This window comes from Ammospiza caudacuta, chromosome 8 (assembly GCF_027887145.1).
Source record: "Ammospiza caudacuta isolate bAmmCau1 chromosome 8, bAmmCau1.pri, whole genome shotgun sequence".
NCBI lineage: Eukaryota > Metazoa > Chordata > Aves > Passeriformes > Passerellidae > Ammospiza > Ammospiza caudacuta.
In genome coordinates, this window is record NC_080600.1 from 10,633,466 (window position 1) to 10,659,895 (window position 26,430).

At 42.8% G+C, this 26,430-nt stretch overlaps 1 protein-coding gene across 1 annotated transcript in view; it reads right to left on the reverse strand.

Annotated features, from left to right (window-relative positions):
* CPS1 (carbamoyl-phosphate synthase 1) overlaps positions 1–26,430 on the reverse strand; it is a 90,974-nt gene that overhangs the window by 47,932 nt on the left and 16,612 nt on the right. Inside the window, exons 7-20 of the mRNA XM_058809651.1 lie at positions 24,721–24,810; positions 23,088–23,216; positions 22,422–22,528; positions 21,219–21,360; positions 18,562–18,639; positions 16,938–17,036; positions 16,159–16,254; positions 12,126–12,315; positions 10,928–11,085; positions 10,042–10,170; positions 7,436–7,580; positions 6,870–7,080; positions 5,604–5,802; positions 3,370–3,546 (exon numbers count right to left, since the gene is read on the reverse strand). Coding sequence (XP_058665634.1) covers positions 3,370–3,546; positions 5,604–5,802; positions 6,870–7,080; positions 7,436–7,580; positions 10,042–10,170; positions 10,928–11,085; positions 12,126–12,315; positions 16,159–16,254; positions 16,938–17,036; positions 18,562–18,639; positions 21,219–21,360; positions 22,422–22,528; positions 23,088–23,216; positions 24,721–24,810 — 1,950 coding nt within the window. The remainder of the gene's footprint in view (positions 1–3,369; positions 3,547–5,603; positions 5,803–6,869; positions 7,081–7,435; positions 7,581–10,041; positions 10,171–10,927; positions 11,086–12,125; positions 12,316–16,158; positions 16,255–16,937; positions 17,037–18,561; positions 18,640–21,218; positions 21,361–22,421; positions 22,529–23,087; positions 23,217–24,720; positions 24,811–26,430) is intronic.

The window sequence follows — 26,430 nt, forward strand, 5'->3', positions numbered from 1 at the left end:
TTAAGCTGGTTAAGGACATTTTTTAATAAAGGCCTAGAGATCTTCAAAGGAAAGTGAAAAAAATGTATCCCTTCCACTCATTCATCAGAGGAGAGGCAGAGAAAATCAACCATCTTCTTATCCCTGTTGCATAAATCTGGAGACTGGGAGAGAAGAGTGAGTTTGCAGACATTTCTTGCTCCCTATCACCACACTCCAGGGGCAAATCAGTTTTCCAGGCAACTATGTAGAATTTGCTCAGGGAGGGCTGGACTCCAATGGCTTTCCTCTCTTCAGACCTGCATGAAGGAGTACAGCCCAAGCACACCATGGAAGCAGGAGGAGAGACACCCAGCAGGACAGTGTGACTTTGGAGCCCTGCTCAACTTCCAGAGCATCCCATCCAGTAGAGGCTGAGGTTTACAGGGCTGCCTTCACACAAGAGCCATGAAGCAAGCCTGACCTCCAGGCCAAGCAATGAAGGGCAGCTCAGCTGCCTATGCCTTCTCTTGCTACTTCAGCTCCATCCTGGCTCCTCACCACAGAAAGTATTCAGCTGCCTGTGGACAGCAACACAAGTGCAAACTGCACATCTGTAGTGTGGACAGTTTTGAGGCCAGGGCTCTGGTGTGAAACAGAGCATGCACCAACTCCACAGCCTAAGCCTTCTGAGGCCACTTGTACATAAACTTAAGAGCAGCAGAAAACTCCTGACACAACCTGAGCATCCCTGCTCATCAGGCTGTTCCATCCTTGCAGCACTCCCACTCTAGCAAAGGAACAAGTCTCATCTATGTCAGCCTCTCTCCTGTGCCTTCTTTTACACGACAACAGGGAGCCCCATTACAGCAGCAATAGCTCTGAATGGCAGCTGAACTCCCTCTCCTTGCATCTGAACACTTGGTGTTGTCATCATCCAACAGGCAAAGGAGAGAGGAAAAGTAAAAAAAAAAGTACAAAGCCTTGGGGGGCTGGCTAGTGGGCAGGAGAGGAGAAAACACTAAAATATAACAAAGGTCTATCCTGTTTCAAATGGAGCTGATGGCTAATGGGGACTTACTGTTGGTTTTTAAAGGTCAACAAGCTGGGAAGGGATTTCCATGCAGACAGCCCCAGGTGCCAGAAGCACCTCTTACTTGTACTGCTTGCCTCAGTTATTAATGGGGATGAATTTGTGTTTGGCAGAGGCAACTCTTTATAAGGCAGGACTAAAGGGTTTTTCTTTCTTTTCCAACAGATCCCAGTGAAAATACCAGCAGCTGGGAACACCCAGTGTTCAGTGGGACCCAAACTCACCTTCATCTCCCCAGATGCCCTGTGTTAACATGGGTCTAATTTTAATCTTTCATAAAATCTCTCTGAACCACTCAGACTCAAGAAGTAAGATTTTTCTCTCAGTCACAAGAGAAAGGCTGTAATAAAGACCAAACACAGCTGCTGAAGGATGAAGACATGCACTTCCCAGCTTGAAAAATAAGAGGGAACAGCTGGACAAGCCACACATTTATAAAACAATTTCTGATTTTTCTTCAGGCCATTTATAAGAGGAACTGCTAGTGAAAACCTTTTAACTAACACAGCACAGGCTCAGCTCCTCACTCATGTGGAGGTGGAATGAGATGTACCCACACATGAGCACAAAGGGCTTAAAGACTCCACCACACAAAGTCAGGGGCACAAAGAAAAGAGTAATTGGGCATTCCCTGCCAGGAAGGTTTGCAATGTTAAAAAAAAAATAATAAATCAAGCTATCCAGGTAAGCAGGAGCTTTAAAACACAGCTGTGCCCTCCTCTTCATAGAGGGTATGTACAGATGGACGCGTTACCTGCAGCAAAACCAAAGTGTGAAATTGCACCTACCTTCTAAAGTAACTAACCCCACATTTACCACATGATATACACAGGCAAACGCCAAGAAGATGAAGGAAGAAATAAATTTGCAGCCAAGTTCCCTTAGAATAACACTCCCTGTTATACCGACACCTTCAAGGCTGAAGTGATTTGTCCAGTGTGACAGGAGAGGCGTCAAAAGAATGCTACAGGAAGCTAAGCTGGTTTTGAAGAACAGGGGATTTCTTGTCTGTGAAATTTAACATACAGTTGTGTAATTCTTTTAGTTTCAAGCCCATACCAATGCAAGCATTGCAAGCAGGCAGTGCTCTCACACACTGCAGTTTGCCATTCTTTATCATCCTTAGTTTCCGTTCTCAAAAGGATCTTCATTTATTCCTTTGTAATCTGCAGAACTGACCCATTTTGACTGACATTTACACTAGTATAAATCAGGGCTGAACACTAGCCAATGTTTAACAGACAAATTTTATCTCATAGGAAAGGAAAGTAATCCCAGCGTCCAGCAGTACCCAGCTACAAACTAAAGTAACAGGACACAAGAATGCACCTGATGCTGAATGCAGTGAGCACAGGCTAAGATTGTACCACCAAAAGGCAAACACATTGTCTGACCATGGAAGATGCAGAAAGCACAAGCAAGTATCCTACTCAAAGTGCTCCCAGTGAGCTTGACGGAGGGAAGCAAGGGAATGAAGAATACTCAGCCTTTGTCATCTCAGCTGACCCAATCCTGTACCTCAAATTCAAGGCATATAGGTGTGTTAGCCTGAAAGATATTAGTGCATCACACGGCAGTTGTCCTGGATTGAAAGATAATGTGTGTATTCTATTGCCATCTGTCAGAGGTAGGGCAGGTCTCTTCTGTTCATTGGGCAGTTTTCTTTATCTCTTCCACAATCAATCCTCCCTCCAGGAGATCTCTGCTGTTCATGGCCACTGAGTGTCCCTGCATGGCTGATAAAATTTCATCATCCCCAGCATCCAGCATCTTCCATGGGGAGATGCTCTGCCCAGGGGGAGGAGCCAAGCATTCCTACCTGGATACAATCTGACATTGGGAACACCACAGCAGTCTTTGCCCACTACATTCCCAGAGGAGCAGCTTTCTTCTCCCCTGCATTCCCAGAGGGAGCCCAGGCCCATCTCCAGCAGCCCTGGAGCTTCAGAGGAAAACTCCCCCCTTGTGCAGGATCCCTGCTCCAACAGAACCACAGCTGGCACTGCAGGAGGGCTGGGCCACCATGGAATGGGACTGTGCCACCACCCTGACACACAGGGGGTCAGCTCCTGCTCTGACTCTGGCAGTGGTTTGTTTTCTTTTTTGTACTATTGCATTTGTATTTTTAATTTTCCTAGCAAATATCTGTTATTCCTATTGCCATATCTTTGCCTGAGAGCCCCTTAATTTCAAAATTATAACAATTCGGAGGGAGGAGGTTTACATTTTCCATTTCCAGGGAGGCTCCTGCCTTCCTTAGCAGACACCTGTCTGTTCAAACCAAGACAGTAGGTCAAGGTCTTTCTATCTGTTGTTACCTTGGCTATTGCATATATCCGAATGCTGGATGGCTCAGAGAGCTCCTTCTGGAGATCCACAGAGGCTGGCCAGGCTTTATTCATAGGCAGCTGTGAAACAAAGCCATCCACGGAGGGGTGGCACATCCTCAGGGCCTTTTGGAAGCTCTCCTCAAACGTGCGGCCGATGGCCATGACCTGCAAGGGAGAGCACATCCACATGAACCACAGTGAGCCAAGCCTGGCTGTGCCCTGAGCAGCAGGGTGGGGACAATTCCAGCCACAAATACAAGCACACACACAGATGGCAGCCTTGGGACTCCTCCCTAGGATAGTCCTGCTGTCTGAGCCCTGGTGACCCCACTTCTAGATCTGACTCTGCTCATGGTATCAATGGGGAGTTCCAGACAAGTGACTGGTTGGCTTTTTGTTTTTGGTGGACTGCACTTTTGGTTTCCATTTCCCTGTCTGTAACACACAGGAGAATGCTGCTCTCCCCTGTAAACTGCTTTAAGGGAAGCACTCTGGGAAACATTATGCAGCAGCATGGGTATAGTAATATAAAAGAATATTTCTGTTTAACAGCCTGTTAGAGATAGAAATTCACAGTGTGAATTTTAAGGTTCAGGAGAAACATTCTCCTGCTTCCTTTAAATTACATTTAACAGTAAGGGTGAGGGTTCTCTTAAATGATTACTCCTCCTTGGTACAGCAGCACTGAAGGGTTTTCCCTCCTTCAGTCTTGACAACATATCTAATAAGAAAACAAGCCTTTATGTCTAGATATCTGTGAGGTAACAGAGCTCTTTCTCAAACTTTTACATTTTTATTTCCCAGTGTAGTGAGACCTTAACAGCATAAAAATCGTCTCAAACACAATGCTGAAAAATGTCAAAAGAAAAAATAACATTGCTTTCTCTCTTTTCTCACAGCTCCAGGCCCACTGCCCAGCACAACAGAGCTCAGAAAAGGCCAGGCCAGACTGTTCAATTAATAAAAATGCAGTAGGTGCTGCAATCTGCCTTCAAGTTCAGGCCTGGGGAGATGACTGCTCCATACTAATAGAGACACAGTGGCAAGAAACTCTGTGCTTCAAAGACTCCATCTCCTGCCCACGGGTCCTGCAGATTAACATTCTTGCTCAGTTCCCCCACCAGCTGCAAACTGCATCCCTTGGGCTTCTCCATCCCTGCTTCTGCTCACCTGCCCTGTTAGAGCATTGACTCTCCCTGTGTGTCTGTCCTGCCTGGAAAAGGACACAGATACAGGCATTTCTATGACAAATGAACACTGTAAGGACTCAACATCTTCTGCAAATGTGTATGGCCAGGAAGTTGCACAGTTGATGGTGCAACTGCATTTAGGAACTCCAGTTCTACAAAACAGTCCCCAAATCTCTAAGCAGAGAGGGGTAATATCAGGAAGCATCATCTCACTGAAAACAAAAAACCCACCTCACTACCATTAGAAGCCAAACCTGCCAATGGAAGATCAAATTCTAATTAATCTTTCCAGTTCTGATGAAGGCTTCTTGTTCAACAACAACAATGATATTAGGAGCACCTTGCATGTCAAAATAATTTAATAAAATAACTATTTGAAAAGACAACTGAAAAAATACACAAATAATTGTTTTGCTTTGGTAGCTGATATGTAATTAACTAATTAAGTGGGTAATTTAATGATTTTGTCTTATTTCCCCCTTCTTAAAACATGGTCTGAAAATACTGTTACTGTCCAGACATCTTAAAATCTTTTAGAGATGAAGTCTCTTACATCAGAATTCAAAACTTGAGAGCAAGATGACAATTTGCATTTGGATTTCAAGGCTGAGATCTGGCATCTGGTTTTAACACAGAGCACAAATAATTCAGGAAGAACTGAAAGCTGTGGCTCATGGGCACCACTGAAAATCTTAACACACTACTAGTCCTGAAATTGTACTGTAATTAACCATCACTACAGAACCTCAAACTAAAAAAACAACTCTGAGAACCCTGGAGTAAGTGTCAGGAATGAAGTCAACCCCAAGTAATCCATAGTGATCTCTTCCTTTAGGAGTCAAACCATATTTTGATAGCCAACATTACACAGTCCTAACTAATTTCCATAATTATAGTACTGGATAAAAGTAATTTGAGCTTAATAGATATCCTCCAATTCATGAGGTCTTTGAAGACAGACGCTCTGAGGGTTTCCAAGGAAGAGCAATGGTTTCCCCAAGTGGTGGAATGGAAGGTGAGTGTGGCACTTGCCTCTCCCACACTCTTCATGGAGCTCCCGATGCGGTTGGAGGTGTGCTGGAAACGGTCCAGGTCCCAGCGGGGTATCTTGGTCACAACGTAGTCCAGGCTGGGTTCACAGCAAGCAGAGGTTTTTCCTGTCACCACATTCTTGATTTCTGGCAAGGGAATCCCCAAGGCAATTTTGGCAGCAATGAATGCTAATGGATACCTGTCAGAGAGGAGAAGCAGAGAACAGTAGAGCGGAAAGAACTTTGCATTGGCAAATCCCAGGGGTGGATCCAGATGTGAGGTGATCGTCCCTCCTCAACACAAGGGAAGGCTCCTGTGCTCAAGCACTGCAGGACCCACCCAGCCTCCTACCTCAACACATTGCAGAGCTACCTCGCCAGATCTGGGACTTGCTTTTTTATTCCCCATGGCTCCCCTTTCAGTAGCTGTCACATCCACTGTGAGCCCACCCTAACAGATGTTTAGCTGCAAGTCTGTCATCGAGAAAGAAAACAATCAAACGCCCACTGTCCAACAACATGGCTTATCTCCAGCCTGCTATGGGTCTTCAATAACCATAAGAGTTGTTGAGAACTGCAAATTAAAGATTAATTTGTGCCTCTCAACAGCATCTGCAAAGTGCAATTAAGAAGCCAATTTTTAAACAGCCTGCTTTGACCATCCTTATCTTGATTAGTTTATGATTAGCCAACAAAACAAAGGCAGCTAGCAATGCCATTTGCATCAATCTGACAGACAGCTCATTAATAACTCTGCCCTCTGGGTCCCAGAGATGATTTGCAGCCAACATATGGATGCAGTGGATGTGCTTTGCAAGGATTAGGCTCCCACACACGTTTCTCCTGGGAGCTTCTCCATTTGTAGTAACAGCATCAGCAGGGCTGGAATGACCTGGAGGGCTCACTAACCCCACCCTCCATCTCCCAGCAGGACCAGCTCTCCAAGGGTCAGACCTAACAGATGCTGACAAGAGCTGTTCTTAGAAGCTTCCCATGCAGAAATCTGTACCTCACTGACCTGACTGCTCCAGAGTTCCCTCTAACAGCCAACTTCAGTCTTCCTTGATGAAAATGTAGCTACAACTCCATGTTTTAACTACATGGAAGGCAGATGCTGCAGCTCTTTTTGCTTGTAGCTGTTACCTACTTATTTAAATAATACATTGATCCAAATCCCTCCTTCTGTCTTTCTGTTCTGCTACCCTCAATTTTTCTGTTTATTCATTTGTTTGTTCTGGAACATTCTGGTTTTTTTAAAATACCTTACCCTGTTGCCTTGGAGGCCAAAGCTGAACTTCTGGAGAGTCTGGCATTAACTTCAATGATGTAGTACTCCAGGGAAGTTGGATGCAGAGCAAACTGGATGTTACACTCCCCCACAATACCCAAATGTCGGACAACTTTGATGGCACGATCCCTTAGCATCTGAAATTCCTCATTACTGAGGGTCTGGCTTGGAGCCACCACAACAGAATCTCCTGTTTGTACAAGGCAGCAGAGAAAGAAAATGAGAAGTAATTGTGGCCACACAAGTCACTGTTGCTGCTAACCCACTACCAGTAATGACATTACCAGAGATTACAACTTGTGCATGCACAGCTGATGAAAACTACTGATAGTCAGAAGCCCAGGGTTGGAGACAAGCTGAGAAATCTTATGTAAAACACAATCACAGGTGTAGGTTTAATCTGTTTCACACCCTATCTGGCCGTATTCAGGACCTGAGCAGTATTTTCCTAGCCCACTTTATGTGTCCCAAAGCTCTCTCAATAACACCAGGCAGAACAGCTCTGCACATAAAAAGTCTCTGAGCCAGCCCTTGCCCAAGCCTACCTGTGTGGACTCCCATAGCATCAACGTTTTCCATGTTGCAGACAGCAATGCAGTTATCAGCAGCATCTCTCACAACTTCATACTCTATCTCCTTCCAGCCAACAACTGACTTTTCCACCAGAATTTGGTTAGTCATTGCAAATGCCTCAGAAGAGGTTAGGAAAAATAAACACCAAAATAAACACCCAAAAAAACACACAACACCCCCCCAAAAACCTGCACCAAACCCCTTATTAGACCATATTGCACATTTAAGACTTATCTCCAGACATCCCAGACCAAATAAAAGATGAAAATAAGTTCATAACATTGATAACAAGCACTTTCTATTTCTCTCTTTCTTAAAAATTGCTTTACTGTTATTTGAAAGGCACATTTGAAAACATGTATGCAATATGATGGGGGAAAAGGGTTGGGCAAGTATATAAATAACAAATAGGAATATAAGAATATTTAAGGCTTCAATCATGCAACAGACACACTTTTATGTGGGTAGCCCCAAGGACTTCAATAGGAGAGCACTGCAAAAAGCAAAATGACTGAGTGATGGGAGTGTAGGTGCCAGCAAACAGTATGTAATTAATAGCATTAATAATGCTGCTTGTCATTGGCATACTAACCAGAGGCAAGGGCCATGATTTATTCTTAAACTAATCTTGAAAGTATTCCTCAGCACATAAGGCAAAAAAGAAAAATACAGTTTGTTGGTAAATGAGTATAATCTAGTGAATACATGGCTTTAATATTAGCAGATAGAAAACATTAATCAATACTTGCTTAAAGCCCCAGAAAGTGATGGGCACATTATCAATCCGTCCTTTAGCAAAGCTTCTTGTTATCATGCTGCCCATGAATTGGCTCTTCAGTCTGCTCCCATCTGTCATTAACTCAAGCTGTTACTTAAACCCTGCCCTTAGCTCAGTTGCCAAAATCACACATAAAAAAGGAAAAAAGGTTATAGGAATGGCACTTCACACTGGCTTAAGCAGGCACTGACCTGGTGGGGATGCAGCAGGAACACCCAACCACTCCTGCAAACCAGCCCTGGGTGCTCCTGTATCCTTCTCCCACTCCATGAGCAGACTCAGGAGACAACCTCAAGGCCAGGTTAGCTGAACTAGCTGTGCTATCAAACACCCAGTGTTCAGTTATCTGAGTTATAAACAGTTCAGTCCAGTGCCTGAAAATCCACTTCACTGAATTACTACAAATCATAACTGCTGGGCTGGAAATGAGCATCCAAATTTGAGTTAATTCAACAAGACCCAAATTGCTTTTCACTGTAAATTTTGAAATATCAATACTGAACTGGGAGGTGGTGTAAACTCTCTGAGGGACAGGAGGCCTTGCAGAGAGATCCAGATCAATTTTAGCATTAAGCCATGATTAATGGGATGACATTTAACAAGTAGAAATGCCAGACTTCAAACTTAGAATGAAGCACCACCTGGCAGAAGTAGCAACTGGGAAAAGCCCTGCAGACAGGAATCTGAGGGTGCTGGTAAGCAGCAGGCTTTAAAGAAAAAAAAAATAAAATAAACAACAATGTGGTGATCAAAATCAGGTTTTCCTGCTGAAAAAGGTTTTGATATAAACCTGTCAGACAGCTGAACTCCCAGGGTTTATGGGTGAATTTCTGCTTCCTCTAAACACAGCCCACAAGAGAGCCTGAGTAAGTGGCATGTTTCCAACCTCACCATGGATCTGTAAGATGGAATTCCTGCCCCTCCTGCCTCCCCAAATTGTGCCAGTCCTGCTCCCTGAGTCCCCCAGAGCTGGCCCTACCCAAGCAGTGTTTGTTCAGCACTGAGCACACCAGACCCAGGGTCTGTTTGCATGACAGCAGAGGTGGGGAACACAAAGAAGTCATTCGTACATACAGCTCCCAGTGACATCTGCAGTATTTCTTTCTAGAGATCAGTGAAAGATTAAGAGGCTCAGCAAACCAGGGAAAGACAAACCCAAGAATTCAAGAGACCCATAGGGATAGAGAGTTTTATTTCCTGAAATTCTGCATTTTTGACAAGGAAAAAAATCTTTGGATTTGTTTTCCCCAATTATCTGTTTACTTTTCCCAGCAATGTTTAAACAATCCTGGATTTTCTATAGAAAAAGAGCTGTCTTCATAGCCAGAGACAGCTGGTAGTTGTCAAATTATGAAGTATCATCCTGCTAAATGAGCTTTTGACCTTGGAGAATTACCATCTTTTGACAAAAACACAGAAGAGGCCCAAGCCTCCCAGCCTTCTGTCCCTAAGACCATGTTATCACTCAGCATTTCAAATGTTTCCACTTCCTTAACTCTGTTCATAATCATTTACTCTTGGAAGTATGTGAATCTAGACCAAGGTATTTCCTTCCAGACCAAAACTGCTGAAAAACTTGCTCAAATTATGTCTTGTCATGAATTTAAAAGATCTGTCATTGAGCCATTTTCCTTATCTGTCAGCAGGAATGATTAAAAGAGGGCAGTTACTAACCAGGACAATATTTTACAGATAAGATGAAATGTAAAGTATGTACAATCCCAGTATCTATGACATTAGAATAGTATTTAAGAAAATCAGATGTTCAGATATTCCCCAAGTTGGCAGTTCCAGACATACCTTTGTACCAAGGTCCAGCAAACTTTCCTTATCAGGACAAATTCCAGACCCCAGCCCACCAAGGGCATAGGCAGAACGTATCATGACAGGGTAGCAAATTTTCTCAGCTGCCTTCAGAGCATCTTCAACCTTAAAGGAGAGGGGAATACATTTCAGAAATAGATAGCAATTCAGATAAATAAAGTCTTCAACTCTGGTTACAAGGTTAACTGGAAATCCCATCACTAAGACACTCAACTGTCTGAAGATAAAATTAAAATAATAGAAGTTCACTTTATAATATTGCCCTTTTCTGCCAAATAGCAGAAAAGTGGAACATGCACTCAAGGAGGTGATTTCTGCCCTTAGCTGTTTTGTGGACTTCCTTGCTGACCTCCATGGACAATGTCCTTACATGATCTGTCTTCAGAGACTCCAGCATGAAATAACCCCTCCTAAAGACATCCCAGTTTAAGACCTGTTTGGTTTCCTCCAAATTTGAACACACCTTTCCATCAAACCCAATTTTATGCTTTCATACTTCCATCCTCAAGATTTCAATCATGTTGATTTTGGGGACCTCTAATCCTAACTCTAAATGGCTTGTATATGATTTAAGAAAAGTATCCCTGGCATGTCACATACTTTTGTGCTGCAGCACAGGAGTCACCCCAATATAATTTCCTTTTCTTGCCAGTTGGTAAATTAGGTTAGGTTTTTGCAGTGCTTAACTGCATTTTCACTCATTTTAAATCATGGTGACCCCAGGATTAATCATCAAGGAGTGCTTACACACTCCAGCACCCACAGCTGCACTGAGTTTTCACTCTACAAAACAATAAATATTTTTACTAAGTCAAATGGGCAGCAGTAATAGCAATCACATCTTCAAATTGAACTGATTTACCGATTCCACTGCTAGGCTGGGAGCAATCTTTTCATTTAGCTCAGTTAGTTTGTCAGAAAAAAGCTTTCTATCCTCTGTAGCCATGATGGATTCTACTGAGGTCCCCAGGACCTTCACACCATACTGCTGCAGTACCCCTTGCTTGAAGAGTTCCACTCCTGCAGAGGAAACCAAGACACAGCTCTGAGGATGGATAGCAAATGAAGAATAATAGAATTAAAGAAGGACAGAATGGTTTAGTTGGAAGAAACCATAAAGCTCATCTCATTCCACCCCCCTGCCATGGGCAGGGACAGCTTCCACTAGCCCATGTTGCTCCAGACTCCATCCAGCCTGGCTTTGGACAATTCCTGGGATGCAAAAGCAGCCACAGCTTCTCTGGGCAACCTGTGTTAGGACCTCACCACCCTCACAGGGAAGAATTTAGAAAATTTAGAGTAAAGAAAGTATTCAAAAGATATCTGATTAGCTGACAACTTGTCTGGCCTCCTCCACAACTAATTGTATTCGTTTTGTCAGAACTCATAACCATAAGATGAAATTTTCCATCCTCAAATCTAGGAAACCTGGGATAATACTACAGTTACCAGCTGGCCACCACCTGCACCACAGAGCAAAGCAGCACAGATGAATATTGGTGCAAGAAGTTATATGAAGGTAACTTTTCCTTTCGATCTCTGCTTCAAGGTGGTCAGAATATCCTAAATCTAACTATGATTACTAAGATTTAAAAGCAGGACATGAATGACTTTCAAGTACCAAACCCAGCAATTAGATGTTGAGTTCACAGCTTAGGAATGACTTACACCTCCATGGTTGGAATCTCTGCCTCTGTCCCTCAGTAGCCTGGCCAATGTGTGAGGTTTGGATGCCTGCAGAAATAAAATCTGCAGGACATGTGGTAGAAACATAGAATCACCCAGGCTAGAAAAGACCTCTAAGATCAGCAACCTAGAAGCACTATGTACACCATTAAATCATGTCCCCACATGCCACAACCTTTTGAACACTTCCAGACTGTTTCAATGCCTGACCATCCCTCAGTGAAGAAATTTCTCCTAATATCCTATCCAAACCTCCCCTGGTGCAACTGGAGGTCATTTCCTCTGGTCCTGTCCCTTATTACTGTACTTGTTATCTGGTAAAAAAACCATGATTTGGCCTCCATGGAGTGCCAAGGCACCTGTACCACACTCACCACAGTTGAGAGCAGTCTGGCCACCCATGCCCAGGATTATTCCATCAGGATGCTCCGCCTTGATGACCTCAATGACAAACTGAGGAGTGATGGGAAGGAAGTAGACAGCATCAGCCTGCTTTAAGCCAGTCTCATTGGTCTGCACTGAAGCAATATTGGGATTCATGAGGACAATTTTCACATTTTCTTCCTGAAAAATTAAAATCTGTGTTAAAAATAGGCATACATGGGGAAAGAGTAAACAGAAGCACCAGCAGGAAGAGATGGGATTCATAACAGCAGAAGAATTTCAAAATTATGTAGTGTCCTATAAGAGACTTCTGATCTGAAGGCTGAGCCAAGGCCAATTCTTTACTTTTGTGTCTGTGAATCTTGAGGGAATGGAGATTCCCATGACTCAAACTTGATTGAAACTGTTTAACACATTTAGGAGTTATATAGGAGAGACAGGTACAAACCGCAGCATCCTCATGTCTGTCTGCCTTTGGAAATCAGATTAAAGGTGACAAAGCAAAAAATTTAATCAAAAGCTAATATTTTTTTGCCAAGCAGTAGGTGTTTGAAGTTCTCAGATCATTGTACCAACTAGTAATAGTAACAAAACCACAATTTTTTTTTTTTTTTTTTTTTTTTTTTCCCATAGAAATACCTTCTTGTCCTGGTATTATCAGTTTAAAAATCTCATCCTCTAACTTTTTTTATTGGATACTGCACATATTAAAAGACAAACTCTGCCTTTCTATGCAAGATGAAGGTTAGCCAAAATTTTACACTGCTATCTGTCACAGCTGAGAAACTGAGATAGAATCATAATAGATAATAAAGTTTATCTGTTTCCTGCTCTAACAGCCTTGCTGCTCTTTAGCTACAGACAGAAATGCACTAAGTTTGCTCATTAATAGAAAATTCTGACTCAGAGCTGGGCAGATCAATCCTCCTCCCTCTTGAAATATCAGCACCTAATGAGGAAACCAAGTTTTGCTAAAAATGATGATTGTGGCCAAGCTTTAAAAAACCCCACATGTCTACTGTCAACCACACGCAGTAGACATGCGGATAGAGAAAATTGTTCTACTGCTTTGTTGCAAAGGTGGACTGAAAAATGCACAGGCTGTGGCCTCACTTTTACAGGAGCTCATTCTAATCTCCATCAGCTTCATGTAAGGCTGAAAAACTACAAACATCATTTTCAAAAAATGCTAGTTATAGATGCAAATTACAAGTCAAAGTGTAATTTTGAATATATATATGAAATTGTTAAAACATTAAAAACAACAATTCCCATAGGAAAGACGAACAGTGACAATATTTTTAAAATATCATAATGAAACAGACTGGAGAAAAGGCTATGGAAGTGTTGCTAGGATCAGTGCAGAAAGTGCTGTTTTCCCTCACTTCACAATAGACATGAAAATGGCACAGGATTTTTCTGTGTTTGTTTAAAATTTGTGATTGTTTGTCTCACTGCTTTGGGGGAACAAAAATATAACTCACGTGGAGCAGTGGGATTCTCACTCAGAGCTCTCAGTGTTAAGGTGTTGGATAACATTTCCTCTCCTTTCTTTGATAACTGAAAATACTGCCTTAAAGACTGGCTGTAAATTTCTGCTGACCTTTTTTCCCTGGGACAAGTTGTATTTTTTTTTCACTGAAGCACACTCTCCTTGGAAATGTGTGGAACAGGGGAGGGAAAGAACATATAACATCTGTATGGAAAATATTTTGGATTTAGACTAATGTTCCTTAACTGGGTAGTTTCATGGTGCTGGTGAGGGCAAAGATCAAAACATTCTTCTCTAATAAATGTATTTAGAAATTCATGGCTATAATTCTGTTGAAACAAATGGGGGAGAGAAAAGTTCATCACTTTTCAACAAGCTGGACTATCTGAACATCTCAGCTCTTTCTTCCCTGCTTATCTGGGACAAGGTATCTTAGAGATCAACCAGCAGTGATGATAATTAATCAGAAAATTAATGCTCTCTGTGCTGAGAGATAAATTTCATTGATATCACATCACTGGGGCCCAATTTCTTGGGATGCTGGATTTTAATCCATGTGCTTTTTCCTCTTGCAGCTCCTTCCTTCAACTTCTGCCTTTTTTAGTTTTTTATAAACATACAGAACTCTGCATCATAGCCACCCACCCTGATGGAGACACTTGTTACAACTTAATTAAAGCAATGTATTTATTACTAATACTCCAGAAGAGCTCCATCTCTCTTTTTGTGTAATATCTACCTGTATTCAGCTAAGTTGGCACAATCCCCACAGAAAGTTATCCAGAAGATCTTCCATGTGACAAACAGAAGATTTTCCAGGTGACCACAAGCCAGTCTGTTTTCCACAGATGCTTCTAGGCCTTGCTCTTCAGGGGAAGTTCTTGCCTTTGATGAATATTTTTTCAGATACAAATTTACTAACTGTGGAAGTTCCAGCTCTTCAAGACTTTTTAGTCTTTAAAAGAAGCACCCATTTAACTGTCCAGGACTGACTATCAGTATCAGCACCTTCTTATAATGAATGAGCATCCAAGAGCCAAGCCAGAGCAGCAGCACACAGCAGAATGAATCAGAACATCAGAACTGAGAAAGAATCAGTGCTGATTCATAACAAAAATTAAAACTAAATTAACAAGTCTAAGGGAAAAGAAATTTCTCCTGTCTCCTGTTAACTGTGCATTCTCTCCTAGCCATGTTCTGCAGCTTTCCCTGGCAGGAAAGGGGCTGACCAGCCACTCCTCTCTCCCATGCAGCCCTGAATGCCTCTGCCAGAGGCAAGGTCAGGAAGGGCAAGCTCTGCCTCTGGATCAGCCCACAGATCACAGCAGCTCTTGGGTGGCCATGGGAAGGGGAAGGGCTCTGTGGGGAGTCAAGCTGGGGAGGTTTATCACTAAAAAAACTCCACTTTCTTCCACAACCCCAACTGAGTTTAAAGGCCAATGAGGGAAAAAAATCCCAAACAAAAAAAAAAAAAAACACCAAAAAATAAATTTACAAAAAAAACCATCAAACATTAAAATAAAGGAGATATCTCTTTTCTAGATGGGTCATATTGACACTCCCCAACTCTGGGATCCTCCACTCCTGGCCTGTTCTTGTCTCTTGATGATGTGGTCAGTTTGAACCCATAGCTAGCAACAGCAATACAGTACACAAACAACACACATGCAATACAAGATGTGCTGCAACATGGGGATGAACCAGGGCAGCCCAGATTATATTTAACATTTTTAACATTACTAAAACTGATTTTTTGTTCCTCACTCCAGGGCCAGCACAGGAATAGAATGTTTGTGGCATCAGGACAGCCTCAGAACCACTCACAACCATCTGAAGGCAGCTGCTACTTCTGCTCTGACTACATCAGGGATGTGCAAATTCCCTCTTCTGTCTTCACATGAGGTTAGACATGGACTTGGAACCCAGGTAACTCTTACAATACCAGTAATAACCCCATCACAGGACATTCTGTCCTTCTACACTACCTCCTAGCATGAGCTTTTGCCCTAGTGACCTTTCTAGGACCGGTTCTGGAAAAAAAACTTGACATAAATGACCTTTAAAAAATTCATCCCATTTAAAAGAAATACTGTTTAGAAAACCTGCCTTGATGAGGGGTTCTTTTGTATGGCAGTAGCCAACTGTTCAGCTGCTGTTGGTTGTCTGCCCTGCAGTGTGTTGACAGACCATGGAAGTTCCAGATTCTCACCTCAGGTACGTCTGACCATATTCCTCCTCCTCCATTTCCAGTTTAACAGGCCTGGAGCAAACAGGCACACACCATAAACTGCTTGAAGACTGTGATGGAAACCCCAAGAACATCTCTCTTTGGACGATAATTCTGAGTGGCTAGCTCACATCACTCAACTAGCAAGTTCACCAACAAAAATTGCTCATTTTCCCTATGGTCATTTATCCTCACCAACATCCCTGCCCCAGCTGGACAGAGTTGGAGGATCAGTTTGGCTGTGAGAAGGGAAAGATGAGGTTATAAACATACAGAACTCTGTATTTTCACAGGATCTCCTCACCTTCAAGGCTTTCACAGCCTGTGATCCAGAGTAATCAAACTCCCCTGCCTGGCCAATGGACAGACCCCCAGATCCTAGAATGAGAACTTTGGAGACCTGCAAGTGGCAAATGGCATGAAAACAATCAGTCCCAGTGTGGTGGATGCTGAAATCAACAGAGACTGTGCAGCACTGAACAGTCTTAAATTACAGAACATACATTTTCAAAAGAGAAGAAGTTGCTTTCAAAATCACCCCAATTTTACTTCTGGGAGTATTTCTACTGGAATTCTCCCATATATATCCATTTAGAGAAACATGGGGCTCGTGGATAGAGCAAACAATAAACATGTTAATTGTATCATGTGCTTGTAGACAACAATGCCTCATTTTGGCTACCCACAAAATCCTGCTGCCTCTAAGCCAGCAAAACTGTATGAAATTCAGCTCACGTTAGGAATTTCAGACTTATTTGCTAAGCAACCAAGCACCAACATTATACTGCTGGCATGAAATCTCATGGCCAGATTATCCCAGGGCACCTCATTATACTGCTATGAGAGCACCTCTCTCAGGAGAACTGCAAAGAAAATACATGAAACATCAGAACTTAAAACTCTTTCAAAGAAAAGAGAGTTAATAACACAAGAGAGGCCAGATGACTGTGAGATAAGCAGCTGTCAGGACTTTTATAAGAGAAGCCTCCTTTAACTTCCATGTGCTATTTCATTCTGTGGGTTCAGTAGGAATTAACTTGCTCCCAGGCTCACTGACAGGCATGAAAATATCTGTACACTGACCTCCACTCTAGAAGCTGTCACTCCAGCCTTGGGAAGGACCGAGGGAATGGTGGTGCCTTTCCCTCTCTTAACCAGGGAAATAAATGAATCAAATAGGAACTAGGAAAAACAAACACATGTATTTACTGTCAAAGCTGAACTCAAGATATACCAAGCAAAGAAGGAAAAACCAGGCCATTTGTGAATTCAGGCAATCAGCTCTGCTCTGCTGCCTTCAGCAGGCATATTTACACCATCTCAGAGAGGAAATCATTATTTGAAATTTATATAACAACTTTGACATATCTGACAAAGCTGCATTCAAGAAAGTGAGGTCATAATCAGGAAGAAAACACACATCAATCATGCCTGTGTGCTCTGCTTCTCTGTAGCTGCCAGTGCAAGGAGTGAATGTGCACCAAAAGCTAAAACACAGAGGAGCACACACTGAACTGGCTCAGGGAACCAAAAGTTAAAACACAGAGGAGCACACACTGAACTAGCTCAGGGAACCATCTGGAATGGTGCCTACTGGACAGCAGAGTCTTGAGAAGGGATAGCTAAACATGAGTTGTGCAAAATCAGTGTTGTCCTTCCAGAGGAGGTCCCAGAAAAGGGCTCTCCATCAGGCAGGGCAGGCAGCAGGACCCTCAGTGGGATCAGGCAGCCACAGGCAGTGGGACAGGCTTCCAATCCACCCCACACCTGCCAGGTTTCTGCCACACAGCCCTGAGGCTGGCTGACTGCTAGGAATTACCTGTGGAAGGAGTATGGATGGGTCCTGCAAGCCTGTTAGGACAGGCTCTATCTCATCAAACCATCCCAGCAGTGGGAGTGCACAGACTTGGAGTAACACAGCTGAGTTTTGGAGTTCTCTGATATACACTAGTCAATCAGATTGCTATAAAAGTTCCTGATATCAAGAGATTTACTTGCAGATTTAATCAACATCATCAAATTAAGATTAACATAAGCATTTCTAGGTATTCTTCCATCTTTGTCTCTCAGGAAATGCTAAATAGTTTATTTATGTTCAGACATGCTTCCTCTGTCTTCCACATCCCCTGATGCTGCTTAGTCATATTCTGTGACTATGCAACCAGTTGTTACAAAATTTGTGTGAAGTCACAGATGGGGGATTAAAATTTCATTTCACTTAGGAGAACCAGAGTGAGGAAGTATGAATCCATTTACATAACTCTACAGTAATTATAAAATTTGAAAGTGGAACTAAAGTATATTAGAAAGTTAATGATTTTATTACAAAGCATCTGGCTAGTATTTTTTTACATTTAAGATAAAATCCTATTCCTTTTGCAGTCTCTTTTGCAAGAGATTTCAGCCTGATCCTGCAAAGGCTTAAGCACTTTAGTAACTTGCAACACAGATAATCCCAGCAGGACTCAATACATACACATGATATGAATGGAATCACTGATCCAAAGCACTAAGAAGTCAATAGAGCTCTTGCTGCTGATTGTAATTAGCTCCAGATCAAGCTAAGCAGACACAAGCCTGTGCATGACTGGGATCCTGACATTCCAGACCCAAGATTTAGGGCCATCACCAACTGGTACAGCAGCTGATAAACACCTGCACTCACAATGCCATCAGAAAGCAAGCCCAGATCATCCCTATACATTACCTCTGTGTCCCTGGGCCCAGGATTTGCATCTGGATAGAACTGCACTGTGAAAATCGATCTGGTCTCATGCATAATTCCCTGCAGGAATAAAAGGGACTCTCTTAGTGACACCTCCTGACAAGCAAGTGAACAGAAAGCCACACCTTATCCCTGCAAGCACTGAAGGCCAAAGGACTGATGAGTTTCTAGGGGCTGTCAAATTGACATTTCATTCCCAGCCTCCTGCTCTGCTGTTTACCCTGCAGGGCCTGTGCAAGGCCCAGCTGTCCATGGACTGGGGGGCACAGTGGAGACCGAGCTTTCAATGCAACGCCGAACTCTGATAAGCTTCAAGCATCTCACAGAGCAGCTAGGCAGAGAAGAAAAACATACCTGGCAAGAAAAGATCACCTGGGACAATGAGTGGTTTAACCATCCCAAGCTGATTGGTTCTGTCATAGAAAAAATTTTGGTCACACTCCTGATTACCATAATTAACTTTAAATGCTGACATGGGGTTGGGCAGAGTGATGAAGGGGACCACTGTTGTGGACAAACAACAGCTATGAAGGACCTAAACTGAGTTTAGAGACTGTGTTTGTAGTTTCAGTTGGAGCCAGGAAAAAATGATTTCTAATTTGTGTGGCCTGATAGCACCAAGAAGCAAAATCCACTGGGAGAGCACCCTGTAGGTGTCATTGCTCATGGTTCCCAATTCCAGACAGGGGTAGGGAAGTTCCTCAAGAGGAAATTCAGGGAAAAGCAGCCCTGATACAACCTGTTTCCCTTAGGAATGGACAAAGGAGCCCAAACAGTCTCACACAGAGCCACAGTGCCATCCAGAGCTTCAGGCTGGGATGCCAGGATAGGACAGGGATGAGAGATGAGCTACTGACCACAACATTATGCCATGAATTTCTGCTCTCAGAGTAAAGAATCCCATCAGTCTGTCACATTTTACCTGAATGCTTGTGTTCCTTGCAGTTACATACAAATGTATGTAAAATATTTTTAAATGTAAAAGCATAAAAAATGTATTTAAGAACTTTTTAGAATCTTCACTCCATGCCTTGTCAGTATTTGGAAACATGTGCTGGCCCTGTCTAGCTGTGATAGGTCAGGTCAGACCCAAAAAATGCTTTTGTTTTCAAGCTGAGAAATGAAACAGACTCCACATGACAGAGTATCCCAGCCCTGACCCTGTTTTTGCATGCTAAACCAACACAGTCCTTGTCCCTCCCCACCTATGAAGGTTTAGGAGACTGTTGCTGCTTTGGGGCTCACAGAAATGTCTTTTTTTAGCTCACATGAATGAACATCATTCTACTAGATCCATAAGATTCCTGTCCAACCTTAGCACCTTTGTCTCCAAATTCCAGCTAAAGCAAACATGAAAGGCTTGGGAATGAATGGTTTAGTTTGCCAACACAGTGAAAATAAACTCATTTCAAAAGTTGAGCTGAACAGTTGTAAACTTTTTTTTCATCAATGTTTTGTTTGGTAAGATTTGTATATGTTTAGATACCTTTCTGTGTTTAGATATCCTTCTGTAAGGATAAAGAAAACAGCAAATGACAAACCAAACTTATTCAACAATCATCAGATGGCTAGCTCAGAACAGCACTGTTCAATCTGCCAGACTTGATAGTGAGCATTCATACAAAACAAGGGAGAGAAGCATATTTCCATGAGGGAAACTGCTTTTGAAAATACCTTCTTCTCATTGATTTCCTGATAACTAACAAGATTTTACAAACTTGCACAACACTGGGCATCATGGAAAAGATTTGATGTGGGCAATTAGAAGCCCGAGATCTCAGAGGGATGTCACTTGACATTGGACTTTTATCTTGGATCATGTAAGCTATTCTCTGGGGGCAGCCCCTCTTCCTCATGACTTTAGTAATTGGAATTATATTTTCAATAATAGACCAAATCAGATAGCAATGATATCCCTTTTCTGTGCTGGGAAGCACAGAAACAACACAACAAACTGGTGACAGAGGTTTGCACTGCTGTGGCACAAACCCTAAGAGAATGGTTGTCACTGTCATATTTTATGTTCTGGAAAAATCCCTTTGCCAGGATTTCTTCTCCTGGGAAGCTGAGAAGCCTCAGAGAAAAGGAAAACAATATTATCTCATTTGCTTCTCCTGTGTTTTGCTGCTTTGGATTGTGGTTTGGAGATTATTCGTCCAACATGTGAATTGTTTTTACTTTATGACCAGTCACAGTCAGGCTGTGTCAGGACTCTGGTTTTTCATTAGTATCTTGTTAAGCCTTCTGTAAGGATCCTTTCTCTAGTCTTTACTATAGTTTTAGTATAGCATTCTTTAATATAATATCATAAAACAATAAATTAGCCTTCTAAGAACATGGAGTCAGATTCATCTTTCTCCACCACAACAGGGGACCCCTAAAATACCATGAAGGGTAGTGAAGTGAGCAACACCAGCAGTAGGGAAATCATGGAAATTAATAAGGCTTCTCTTGAGGGAAATGATAAAGTCAGTGTTGCAATCCAGTGCCATGGGGCTGGTACAGTGGGGTACCCATCTTACTCCAGCTGTAAAGCAGGGCTCCAAGTAAAGCAGACAGTCAAATCAACAAATTTAGCCGTGATAATGTGAGAGCAGGCTCACACAGGTGAAATAGGGGCTTCTCTGTGCAGAGCTCACCTCGTTGGTGTGGTCATTGGCATTCACAAAGAGAGGCTTCCAGCCAGGAGGGAGGGAGGAGCCATTGATGGCATAGCCGTGGTTCTGAGCAGTGATCACAGCCTGGCCACTCACTGCATTCAGGACAGGCTGGTTCTGGCCTCTGCAAGAAAAAGGGATCAGACGACACAAGTGCCAAATGTGTTCAAGTGCCACAATTAGGAGAAGCTGGTAACTGTGGGACTATACATAACAGTTCAATAGTAGCCTTAAAATACTGGCAGCCAATCTCAAAATTATAAATCCTAGGAGAAACATTGATATTCTTCAACTTCATAGGGATAGATTACAGCAAATACTTTCAAAAACACTCAAAAAAAGCAGAGCATCACATGGCAGTTGTCCTGGATTGAAAGACAATGTGTGTAATCTATTCCCCATCTGTCAGAGGTGGGGCAGTTCTCTTCTGTTCATTGGGCAGTTTTCTTTATCTCTTCCACACCCATCCTCCCTCCAGGAGATCTCTGCTGTTCATGGCCACTGAGTGTCCCTGCATGGCTGATCAAATTCCATCATCCCATTGGGAGATGCTCTGCCCAGGGGAGGAGCCAAGCATTCCTACCTGGATACAATCTGAGGTTTGGAACAGCACAGCAGCCTTTGCCCACTGCATTCCCAGAGGAGCAGCTTTCTGCTGCCCTGCATTCCCAGAGGGAGCCCAGGCCCATCTCCAGCAGCCCTGGAGCTTCAGAGGAAAACTCCCCCCTTGTGCAGGATCCCTGCTCCAGCAGAACCACAGCTGGCACTGCAGGAGGGCTGAGCCACCATGGGATGGGACTGTGCCACCACCCTGACCCACGGGGGGTCAGGGCCTGTTCTGACTCTGGCTGTGGGTTTTTTTGTTGTTTGTACTATTACATTTGTATTTTTATTCTTCCTAGTAAAGAGCTGTTATTCCTACTCCCATATCTTTGCCTGAGAGCCTCTTATTTTCAAAACTATAGTAATTTGGAGGGAGGGGGTTTACATTTTCCATTTCAGGGGAGGTTCCTGCCTTCCTTAGCAGAAACCTGTCTGTTCAAACCAAGTCAGCAGTTTAAATGAAAGGCAAGGAGAATGGCTGGGAGGAAGTGGCAATGTTACTGAGATGCCAGCTGCTCCTAAGGCAGCTCAGCAGCAGAGCACTGCTGTTCCATAGCCCTTTCCAGAGCTGAGCTGCCTCACCTGTTGGCCATCTGCATCTTGTAGGAAGTGGCTCCAGCTGCTATTCCAGTGATTAGATGCCCCATGCTAATTCCAAACAGGGGCTCTGGGCGATTGCTCTCCAGGACCTAAAATGAAAAGGTTTTCAACAGATAGTGGAGTGTCTCTGTCCAGCAATTCCAGCATAAACCATGCCAATTTCCTCACAGACTTGGGAAAAAGCTCAATGCCAGGGTGGCAGCAGCCTATGAAGGAAAGTTTCCTCCTTTCCTCTGGTTCAGAGAAAAAGCCTCAGAGCACAGCTTGGTGTCAAACTACTCACAGGGAATAAGCATAACACTGCATTACAGACATTTAGTGCATGACATTATTCCAAGTGGGAGCTCTGAAACCAGTGTTGTCCTTTCCTAAGAGGACATGAAAGAGCACAGGGTACTTCAAGGCACTGGTATGGTAATTGTGGTCACCATGTTTGCCATGTATTGCTCACCAAGGTCTGCAAAGCCTTGTAGTAACGATTGGGCTGGAGACAAATCCCACCAGACCAAGATGAGGAATATTCCAGGCAGCTGTAATGTCTGAATAACATTTGTCCCATAACAGGTTAGTACAACCAACTGCTACTTCAAGCACTTGAAAAAAAAGCAAATTAAAAAGTACAATCAGCCTATAGGCATTGCACTGTACCTTTCTGACATTTTGAATCACTTCCTGGGCCTTCATGGGATCCCCTGGACCTCCAGAAATTGTGAGTCCATCATAATCCATGGCAGTGAAATCATGGTCCCATGGAACCAAATGCACTTCTGCACCTCGCTAAAAACAAACAAACCAACCCAGGAAAAAAAAAAAAAGTAAGGAAGTCAGAAATGAAGGGAGGAGGGAAACAAATTTTTGTAAGGAGGCTTTTCTTAAGCTCTCGCGTCCCAGAGCCTGAACTTGTATTTCAGTCATCAGTTATCTCCTTTTCCCATGATCAGCTTCTCTCCATAACCTGACCATATTACTGTCACAAAACTGACAGACTTGGCCCCTTGGAGCCACCTCAGTGTTTGTCAAATGACTCTGAAATTCACTGATGAGATCAAAACTTACTGATGGAAAGCAAAATAAGTGTGCATGCACACATGTAACATATGTTCACTTTTACACAGTGCTTTCATCCTAACTGCTGAATTAGGGCTTCATAGTCTTGCTCTATGGCATGCCAGAAGCAGTCCTAACATCAAAACTGACAAACATCCATATTAATTTAAAAAATTGAATCAGGGAAATCCTGTGCATCTAGAAAATATGAGGACATTGCCTTCTGTCCTCCTGTGTGGCTAAAGAAGCAAGAACTGCTACACCACTGTGCTAAAAACAGAAAAAGCTTTTCACAGAATTCTAGAATAAAGAATAACTTGGTATGCATGAGTCTCATGAGGTCATCAGGTCCAATCCCTGCACAAAGCAGGGGTAATTTCCACTTTAAGGCAGGTTGCTGAGGGCCTAGGGAAGCTGAGTTTTTAATATCTTCAATTATGAACATTCCACATGTACTTTGGGCCTGTTTCAACCATCCACCACCATCACTGTTTAAAATAAATATATGGGGAGGAAAATGCAATGTTGGCTTCATCTTCCTTTGTCGCAGACATTTCTCCACAGAAATCCTTTCTTTTGGATTTCTGTGTCTTCGGGAGGCCAGAGGCCTCTGAAGACAAGGTAAACAATTATTATCAGCTGCTGGGGAATGCAACAGGGGCACCTATTTTGATTGGTGATTGGTTCATGTTTTATGTTTATAATTAAGGGCCAATCACCAGTGCAAGCCAGGGGACTGAGTCCTTGGCCACAGCTTTGTTGTGGATTCTTTTCTATCTCTTCCTAGCTAGCCCAGCTGCTCTGCAAAACCTCTCTCTATATTCTATTAGTATAGTAATAATGTATTATATCATATATTAATAAATCAAGCCTTCTGATTCAAGAAACAAGATTCACCGTCTCTCTCTCACCAGCTGCGCCCACTCAGGCGCGGTAATATTCCTTTGTTGTTCTTTGGAGAAACTGTGCCTCATTTTTTGAAAACTCATCTTTTGGGGTTCTTCCCATGGTGAGAGGCTGCTGCACAGGTCCTCTTCCTTATCCCCTCAATGCATTGTACCAAATGCAGAAAACACCTCTCAGTGCATAAAATTCATCCTAAAAATTGTGTCTCACTTCAGGAAGACAACTAGTTTTAAAATGAATGTGTCCAGGTGGAAGGAAGACTTGTGAGTACAAGTGAGGCTCTTGCCAAAGCAAATCAAGTGACAAGGGACATCAAGCACTGACCCACCTTTACCAGCAGACGGATAACGTTGTGCTTCAACCCACAGTCAACAGCCACAACTTTAATTGGATTCCCTCTGCCATAAATCTTGACTTCCTATAAAAAGATAGACCATGTTGTAAATGACAAATGTCCCCCAAAACACAGAGAAGATGAGCAGCAGAAAAACTTTTCACCCATGTGAGCAACTGGTACTTAATTTATGTGGAAATCTCCAGGAATACTGTAGACATTAGTGCTTTCTTTATCTTTCTGTGAAAGCAGAAGTTAGAATGCTGTTTTATATATTGTTGATTGCAGTGATACCTCAGGTTTTTTAAGTTTTTTTTTTGTTGTTGTTTTGGTGTGCACTTTTAGCTTTATATAAAGCGTTTCTAGGATTTTTTCACAGGGTGGTGAAGACAAAACAATCCTATTCTAGCTGGAGACTCAAGGAAAATCTCTCCAAACTTCAGGCCCAAAGTATAAACAACGCAAAAAAGGAGGGTGGGCAAGCAAGCAAGGAGGATGAAACTTCATCATTTGAAGCCATTAATTGGAAAGTTAACTCCTGTATGCAAATGGACTAAAACTCATCAAAATGCAAGATCTCATGACCAAGCCCTCTTTTGCTTCCATCTTGGAGCCAACTGGGCAGGGTGTGCCAGGGTGTGGCCTCTGAAGGCACTTCAACAAATATCCACTTTATTCCTCTGAACTCTATCTAGCCTCTGCTCCAGCTCCTTAAGGCATCAACAGCACTCATGCAATTCCTAAGCAATCACTTGTTTCAATAGCTCATGACAAGCTTTTTTCCTGTGTGTCACCTCATTAGCAGTGAAGCAAAAAGCCAGCTCTCACAGATTATGGCAACCCAAGAGAAACAGGCCAGATACCAGTGAGAGATTTTCAGCTGAAGTGCAGTCAGCCTGTGCTGATGCCAGGGGAGCAAAGCCACAGCTCCATCACATGAAACACCACACCAGCCCTCCAGTCCCAGTCAGAGCAAAGCACAGCACAGCTGGGGACAGCTGGGAGTGACTTTCTGTGCACATGTTCCATATGGATCTGCCAGTTTTATCTCACAACTTCTCTTCCAGCTGCTGTTCCTTAACCCATTCCACAAAACAAACTGTCACCAGTCCCAAATCTGGACCACCATGCTTTGTACACCCAGTTATCTACTGGTCACAGCCAGAATGGGAGAAAGTGAAGTCAAACCAATATATTTTATATGGCCTTGGTACTGTGCCATTGTCAGACAGCTCTAGCACTAATGTAAAGTTATTTATGGACAGCTTCTTTCTGAAGCCTGCTGAATTATTTTACTTGCTACATGACTAGAGGCAGTAGTTATTGATGTTATTCATCAATAAGCACATAAGGCTGCCTTCTTCCTCCTAAAAACAAACCCTGTGTTTACCTTCAGTTACACTCAGCTTCTGAAAGCTGATATTGACAAATGTATTTTGCCCAAAGTGGCTTTTCTCTTGGGCATCATGGAAAAAACAAGGTTTTTTTTCCTCTCTTACACCAAGTACTTCCCTTTTAATCTGCTTCCCTGGCATCTGTATCTCACATCTGGACCTCCTTATAAAAAGATACTAAAATCCATGTCCAATACGGCTGGTGCAGGGTGACAAACTGAATTTTTAAAAGGAGAAATATGGCCAGCCAGAAGGAAAGACATCCCCTCAGCAGATAATTCAAGATGAAGTTTGTTAACAGAATATTGCA